The following is an 8,574-nucleotide window of genomic DNA, read 5'->3' on the forward strand; positions in this document are numbered from 1 at the left end:
CAAGGACGGGTTCTTCATAAGTTGGATTGAGCAATTTTGTTTTTGGTAAGAAATACCGAAACGCATATACAAGTATATTTGAGTAAAAAAGTAACGCATTGTGAGTATTTTAAAATATTTAGCGTCAAACAATAACAACAAGAGTGTTCCTTCCGGGAAGGAACTTAACCGTATGCTGAACAGTCTGCGCTTGCGCGAATCGAAACTTCCTTTTCCGCAAGGGTGTCAAACCCGCAACCGATGCTATCTGAAGATCGGAGTTTTCAAACTTCGATACGCTCAAAAATGGTATATGGTTTGTTAAAATATTTGCAAAGATACATTTTTGAGAACATGTTCTGTGTGTTATTTTTGTTTTGTTGTGTCGATGACCACTTTGCTTAATTTTCTTGGAAGATTGTATATATGTATGCTCAAGTCGGGAAAAGAAGCTAGACACGTGTGGAAATGTCCGATTAAAGTGATGCAAAGGTATAAAACGATAAACATTTTGTGTGCAAAGAGGTCTGTTTTGTGTGCATAAGGATTTGTGAAACTGAGCAATCATTTGTAAATTTTTGGGCCTTTATCCAGTATTGAAATCTGTGTTAAAGAATGTTGCGGTTGATAAGGGAATGCTTCTGTTACGATTAACACATTGGAGAATTCTTAATTTTTATTTGGAAGTGTAAGCTTTGTTTCTTCTTAGTATTTGGTCTACCGTGTTTTGTGGCATTTGGAAGTGTTAATATTGTTTTTTGAAACATTGCAGGGGTTTGTGAAAGTCATCAAAAACAAAGCCTACTTCAAGAGGTTCCAGGTCAAGTTCCGTAGGCGACGAGGTAACTATCCCAAATTTTTATTGCATTCTTAAAAGTCAGATATAGTCCTTTTGCCTGTTTATTGCCAGTGTTGATTATGTCATCGACGTATTCCTAAAAAAATTACTGTCTGTGCAGAGGGGCGTACTGATTATTATGCAAGGAAACGCCTGATCTTTCAAGACAAAAACAAGTACAATACTCCAAAATACCGCTTTATTGTGCGTTTGACCAATAAGGATGTGATTTGCCAGGTAATTTTATTTTATCTGAAAAGTTTCTATTTTAATCTGTTAGGCCAGTGGTTCTCAAAGTATTTCGGACCGCGGACCACTTCACTTAATTAAAAAATATGGTGGACCACCAAGGCCTAAAAATCACGCTGTACTATGAATTTCACATTTAAATTGCCTCATTTATTTCATTAGAATTAAATGTACAAAACTAAATGTACTTCTATGAAAGCAGTATAATAATAAATTGACATAAATACCTACCTTGTTCTTTGTAATTAAAATGTTAATGCGAGGAATGCATCACTTTAAACATCACTTTGCTGACATGTCATTCGCGGACCACCTAACTTGTGGTCCGCGGATCACACTTTGAGAACCACTGTTAGGCTATTTCGTTCTATCAATTTAAGAAAGTGTTAAGATCATGCAGCTTCAGCACTTTGCCACTTGCCAACAATGTAATGTCTTTTTTGTTTGTTTTCCCCATGTAGGTAGCGTATGCCAGAATTGAGGGTGATGTGATTGTATGCGCTGCATACTCTCATGAATTACCTCGATATGGCTTGAAGGTAGGGCTGACAAACTATGCGGCTGCATACTGCACAGGGCTTCTTCTGGCCAGACGGGTATGTGTCTTTGTTTTTAAAATGTTGCCTCTTCTGTTGGGATTGTGTATGCATTCTTGTAAGCTGCAATTAATATAGGCATGATTAGTAACTTTCACTATTAGTGTTTTGTAATACTATATTTTAATTTCTTGCAACACCATGTTACTACATTTCCACTTGACATGTGCATATATCTTAGTTTTCTTATGATGAAAGTGATTTTAGTGAAATGTGCTGCCATTGCATAACTTCCTACGAGTCTCCTTGCAATATTATGCATTGCTGTTTCACAAATCACCCCATTTAATTTTGTAGTCTCTTAAAAATGAGCGAGTGTTACATGCTCAAAACTAAAATCTCAAAATGGAAGTAGTTATCAAGTTTATATTATAGAAGCCAAAATGCCTGCTTTTGATAGTGTTTTCATTGCTCAAACACTGTACACATGGCTGTTCTGAATAGGGCATAAGAAATTCTAGTGTTGAGATTATCATTTCATTGATATCAATATCCCAAAATTTCCTGCATGTATTACAAGGCTGTTCACTGTACATTAGGAGGATAGTTTCCAAAATATTTTAATATGATAAAAAATGTGTATAACACATTGACATTACTGAAGTGTTACAATTTGCTTTCTTTTTGAAGTGTTTTGGTGGTCACAAGAATATGATTATTGTAATAACTACTAATGTTTGAGTCAAGGCTAGTTGCTAGCTAAAGTAGGTTTACATTGATCGTGAGTGTAGTATCACCAGTAGCTAAGATGCACTTTAATTGGCCAGATCAACCTTTCGTATTAAAATGACCAGAACCTCTGCTGTAAACACGTACAATGTATGATGCAGCGGCTGTCTTTTGGAACAGTTGTAGCATTCCTTTGCATATAACAAAGCAGCTCAGCATTGCACAAAAAAATAGATGGGAGGTGTGCCGGGGTAATTGCTTTCTTGTTTCTTAGAGTGCTTGAAAGGGCGGACCAGTGGTTGTGATCTGCATTGTTTGATGGTCACTTCTCTTATCTCACAGCTGCTGAAGAAGCTGAAGCTTGATGGCATTTACTCTGGAAAAGAGGTGGCAGATGGAGAGGAATACTGTGTGGAAGACCAAGATGGACAGCCTGGTGCCTTCCGTGCATACTTGGATGTTGGTCTGACTCGCACAACTACAGGTGCACGTGTCTTTGGTGCACTAAAGGGTGCTGTTGATGGAGGACTTGACATTCCACACAGGTACCAGAGACTGCTCTGTAGGAAGCATCGGTGCACACAATAGCAATCTGATAGATGGTGGAAGATATTTCTAGATCTTGCCTCTGGGCATGCGCTTTGGGCTGTATGATAGCACTTACCAGTTTCTTTACAGTGTGTGTTTTTTTAATCGTTTGTGGGATCCCTTGCTAAGTAAGAAGAATTTGAAATCAGATATTTGATGACTGCATAAATATCAAATAATGTGATGAATTTGTAAGACCACATCCGGTTTGGCATTGATTGCTGATTTTTTTTGTATTTGTTCCCTTATAGCACAAAGCGATTCCCTGGATATGATGCAGAGACCCAGCAATACAATGCTGAAGTGCATCGCAACTACATCTATGGAAAACATGTTGCAAACTTCATGGAACACTTGCAAGGCGAGGATGAGGCTCTATACCAAAAGCAGTTTGCTTGCTACATAAAGTTGAACATCACTCCTGAGTCGGTAGGTTGTCATTCCTTCTATGGTTTTTTGTTTAAGCGATACTGACCCATGAACAGTTAATATAAATTGGATTGTTGGCATAAACACCTGCACAGTGTACAGCTTGACTTTTGGCATTTTTCTTCAACAGATGGATGGCTTGTACAAAAGTGTCCATGCTGCCATTCGTGCTGACCCAGAGGCCAAGCCCAAACCAGAGAAAACCGTGCAGAAGAAGAGGTATGTATTTGGATCATGATTGTCATCATTTAATTACAAATTGCTTTTGAATCTCCCCAAGTTGTATGGTTACATAGCAGTTATGGATAAAACCGTTGGGTACCTTTGCATCCTGGGGCATGTTATTTACTGAGAATTTTCATTTGCAGGTGGACGCGTGCTGGCTTGTCTCTTGCTCAGAGGAAGGCTCGCATCAAGCAGAAAAAGGAGGCTTTCCTTAAAACACTGGAGACTAGTAATGATGATGAATAAACATTGCAATATTTGCTATTGCCTGTGGAGAAAAAAAATAAATTGGTTGTCCAGTGAGCAGCTTGTGTTTGTCATTTAGTGCAGATGCATGGTTTCTATGCTTACACTTGGGTATATGGTTATTTCAAGATAAATTAAAAACTTGCATGGGTTAAAAGACCAGGTTCAAGTGATTGCAGAGTCCTGTGAAATTGGTTGTGAGAATCAAGAGCTCTTGCAGAAAAATGATTGCAATGGGTTTTGTTTTGTGCTTGACTGTTGGCCTTTTTAAAACTTAGCTACTTTCCAATCATTAAATTCTTTGCGCTACCAATTAATATAAATTTTTAATGCATTGCAAAATTTTAGTTTCTTCCACATGTTAAATAGGTATAGTAACAGGCTGTGTGACGTCTGCAAGGGAGATGAAATATCAGTCATTGTTAGGATTTGAATACAGGTGGTGTCATGTGTCGTTAGTTGGATTAGTGATATAACCACTAACAGTATGGCTGTGAACAATGTCCAACCATAATATTACATCAGCTCACACTGGTATCAAGTTTGTCATCAGAGGATGAGACTGTTGAAGCAAGTAAAAGAATCCTGTGTAATTTCTCTTCATAAACACATCCTTTATCGGACCCGAAAATAGACCAGACTTGAATTGACCTTACTCTTCACGAGATTCTATGCAGTTGTATTTTCCCTTCAATTGCAAGTCCAGATATTTGTCACAAACTCGACACCAGTATTTGTCCATCAGTATCGAGTTGATGAACCTTGCAAAACCAACTTCCAGTGTGCACAAGTTCACTCATTCATAAGTTTTTCAATATGCTATATGGCAGGGGTGCCCAACCTGTCCCACATAGGTACCTCATCTGACCCACTCTATTTTAAACAGAGACAACATAATTATAAGTGCCGCGATTCTGGGTGCGCCCTATGCTCCATTGGGGGTGAACAGGAAGAATAATTCTGGCAAAATCGCCATGTCCTGGCCTGTGAGATTTTATATCATGTCCAGTTTGGCCCTCGGGTGAGAAAAGGTTGGGCACAACTGCTATATGGAAAAGCAATGAAATGATTAATTTTTAACTGATCCAAATATAACTCTATTTGAAAGATACAATAGCAACAAGTGTTAACATAATAGTTAAATTAGATGCTAAAATTAACAAAGTGAAATGGAGTATTTTCTGATTAAATTGGTTCATGTTAATATTAAGTTTTTTGTACTCACAATCTTGACCTATTATCAAGATGGACAATAGACTTATAAGAAGGCAACAATACTAGTTTTTTTTTTAATGCAGTTGTATACCTGTTTGCAAGCAAAAGTTAACAAAACAAATGTGAGAAAACAAGTCAAAAGTACCAGGCTCAAGAAGATGGTATTACAAATGTGAAATTTCTTATGATCTAGGTGCATGCCACAAAGAATAAGGTCATACTGTTTAAACAATGGACGAAATAACATAAACATCAATGTGTATACTCTAGTAAGCAACTCAAAACAGCTAACTAGTGTCATCTTTCTTCGTGGTGCGTTTCCGATGCTGAGACAGCTCATCCAACTTCTTGTTCAGTTTGCGTTGCAGTTGTGCGCTACGTTCTGCAGGCCCATGTCTAGACAGTGGCCTTCCACCGTGGCAGAGGTTGGCTTCATGCCGCAAATTCTGTCGTGCATGCACCCGAGCTGCTTCCCCGCAACCATGCAGTTCTGGTAGCATGTGCTCCAAGCAGAATCTGCAGCCACAGAAGGAGCAGTTGCCACCCAACGTGCCAGTTTTGGTTTTACACTTTTTAAAATTGCACTTCCAGTCCACTGCTGTTGCAGCAGCAAGAAGTGCATCAAAATCATCATTATCAATTCTACACAGCGCTTTTGATGTTTCCCGAACCTGTGAAGGCACCTTTACTTTAGGCTTGCTGTCCTTTTTCTTCTCTTTACGTGACAAATCAGATGAGCATTGTTGGGTGACTTTAGCAGATTTTTCAGTTACTTTTGCACTATTGTTATTTACCTTATCCTTTTCAACTGAGACAATTTCTCTGTTTAAGGGCTTTTGCACTATGGCGGTTTTTTCAAAAAGTTCTCCTTGCTGAGGATTGCTAACTGGATCACTTATCTCCAGTTCAGTCTGTGCAACATTTGATTTTGACACAACTACAAACCGCTCTTTGCCTTCTCCACTGCTCACATGCACAAGTCCCAGTCTCTCAGAAACTTCATGAATAATCATGCGGTCATATGACGTCAGAGAGCTTGAGAAGGTCATCGAGGATTTCAAAGGATCTGCTAAAAGATCTAACAGCACTTTTTCAAATTCTTTAGCCTTTTCTTCTTTTGTTCTATCTGTAGTACCACTTTTTGTAAGTATATTGGCTGTTTTGGGATCACCAGTTTTCTGCCTGACTGGCTTCTTCTGTTCGTCAAACACTTTGCCTATCGTTCCCTCCTTTGCTTTGCTCTGCTTACCTTCTTTTGGAGTAGCTTCAAATGCCACACGAATTGAGCTGTGCACTTGAGATTTGCTGCTTGCTTGGATTCCCTGCAAGTACTCTTCTGCAGACCACACTTCTCCAGCTTCTGTGATATAGTCCACAAGGGACTTAAGGAAAGGATCTGCACTCACAGTGTCTGTGTCACAAACTACTGCTAGATGCCTCCGAGCACGAGTAATGGCCACATTGATTCTCCTGTTCTCTGCCAAGAAGCCAACTTCTTTTTTCTCATTGCTCCTGACAAAGGAGATGACAATAGCTTCTTTTTCACGGCCTTGAAAGCCATCAACAGTTTTAACTTCAAGTTTTGGAAATTCCACACAAAGTTTTTGGCGTATCAAGTCCACCTGGAGATTGTAAGGGGATATAACAGCAATGTCCCCTGGAGATACACCGGCCTTAATGAGTCGCTGAACATGAGCTGCTACAACATCAGCCTCACCATCATTGCCTTTGGAGCTTTCAGCAGGAACATCAAGTTCCATTAGGTCACACCCAGCACTGTCTACTAGCAACAGAGGTGTAGTTGTCTCAGGGCAGTCCTCAACACCTGGCAGATCCTTCAGCAAGTGACCAGCAACTGAGTCATGGGCCTGAAGTCGGCCTTTGTACAGTTGTTGTGAAGGCCAGAGCATTATGTCTTTGTGCATGCGGTACTGTGTAGTCAGCATACGCACTACTTTATCTCCATACATTTGAATCACACGTTCCATTAACGTTAACCCTAAACCTTCCTTGGCTGCATCTTGTGAAAGAATAGTGGGTGGCAACTGGTGGATATCACCAGCCAGAACACATCGAGAACCATTCAACAAGCCAATCCAGCAAGCAGCTTCTAAAGCCTGTGAACACTCATCAATCACTACCAGCTGGAATTTAGAGTCTCGGAGTAGCTTCAGAGGGGAGTCAGGGCCAGCAGAAGTCAGAGTAGCAAGGATAACATCTGAATGTAAGAGAACTTCAGAAGTCGCTGCTTCTTCCCGCTGACGTACTTCACGACGGAGCTCTTTGATTTCATCCTTGATCACAGCCCTTTCTTTACCTGATGATCCTTTCAGCTTTTTCAAAGTTTTTTCAATGTCACGACGTACATCCACTAAAAGTTTGGTCTGTTCACTAAATGAAATCAATGCATCGAGGCAAAAATTCTGGATGTGAGGAAGAACCCGTGCTGGATGTCCAATGCGTACAACACGCTTGTGGTGCACAGACAGTCGCTCCACCAGGTTATCTACTGCCACATTGGATGGTGCCAAGGCTAACACTTTCAAACCTTGATGAACGGCCTGCAAGATGATCTCCACAACAGTTGTGGTCTTTCCTGTGCCTGGTGGACCATGGATGACGGCAACTTCTGGCTGTGATAACGCAAAATGAACTGCTTCTTGCTGGGATGTATCTAAGTTAGAACTGATCCACCGTATCGGTGTGGGAAGCAATGGAGGAGTCAACTCTGACAGACCAAACAAAACGTTTATCAGCCTCTGCACAGGGCCAGATGAATAGTGATTAAGGTCACTCAATGCCCTTTTCAGCCGTTTGTATGTAATTTCATTCGCTAGCTTAATTAGTCGGTATAGTTCGTTAGTATTACTGTCCAGTGAAACGCTTTCGTCTGATTTCTCCAGTGCGACTTGAATACTCGTTAATGACACCCGTGATACAATTCCTGTAGCAAGTAAGTCATCCTGCAAGCTACTATTTGTGAGACTTATTCCAGCAATGTCACCAGGAGAAAATTTGTGTGCTGGCAACTCACCGTTCACAACAGGACCCGAAGTCTTAAGTGTAAGTACAGTCCGACCATATAAACCCGTACAAGACTCGCTGATCTCCAATTTCAGAAGGCAAATACCTTGTTGTTGCAACTGCTTTGGAGAAAACTGTGCAGTTCGCACTCGGGTTTCATCAATTTCAGCTGCACGTTCCTTCTCCAGCAACTTTTGAGTCCGAGACACAAACTGTTCTATTCCAAGCATGGTGCGATCTATAAGTTAAACGTCAAAACTGTCAACTTTGGATTGTCCCACTTCGTGATTATCAAATTTCCAGCAGACGATTCAATCCACTTTCTTTCTGGTCTTCAATTAGGCAAATGTTTAAAGGCGTTCGATAATTAAAATCAAAGAATGACGTATATCTACGACTGACAAAAGTTATGTTCTCTAATCAGGTAGTAGAGACCACAGTTTCAAGGGAACAGTGACAGTCTTCACGATATTGTGAAAACAAATGGCAGGAGGGAAGAAGATCGCAAGTTCTCGG

At 40.2% G+C, this 8,574-nt stretch overlaps 2 protein-coding genes across 2 annotated transcripts; one reads left to right on the plus strand and one right to left on the minus strand.

The window, feature by feature from the left end:
- Positions 1–141: 141 nt before the first annotated feature.
- On the plus strand, positions 142–3,877 carry LOC112575270 (60S ribosomal protein L5-like). Its single transcript, XM_025256997.1, has 8 exons — positions 142–288; positions 752–821; positions 939–1,054; positions 1,528–1,662; positions 2,674–2,876; positions 3,171–3,348; positions 3,479–3,567; positions 3,717–3,877. Exons 1-8 carry the CDS (start codon positions 241–243, stop codon positions 3,817–3,819), a joined length of 942 nt encoding a protein of 313 aa, XP_025112782.1. The 5' UTR covers positions 142–240; the 3' UTR covers positions 3,820–3,877.
- LOC112575269 (DNA-binding protein SMUBP-2-like) lies at positions 3,728–8,553 on the minus strand. The gene has a single exon (XM_025256995.1). The coding sequence runs from the start codon at positions 8,286–8,288 to the stop codon at positions 5,322–5,324; it is 2,967 nt and encodes a 988-aa protein (XP_025112780.1). The 5' UTR covers positions 8,289–8,553; the 3' UTR covers positions 3,728–5,321.
- Positions 8,554–8,574: the final 21 nt, after the last annotated feature.

This window comes from Pomacea canaliculata, linkage group LG11, assembly GCF_003073045.1.
Source record: "Pomacea canaliculata isolate SZHN2017 linkage group LG11, ASM307304v1, whole genome shotgun sequence".
Taxonomy (NCBI): domain Eukaryota; kingdom Metazoa; phylum Mollusca; class Gastropoda; order Architaenioglossa; family Ampullariidae; genus Pomacea; species Pomacea canaliculata.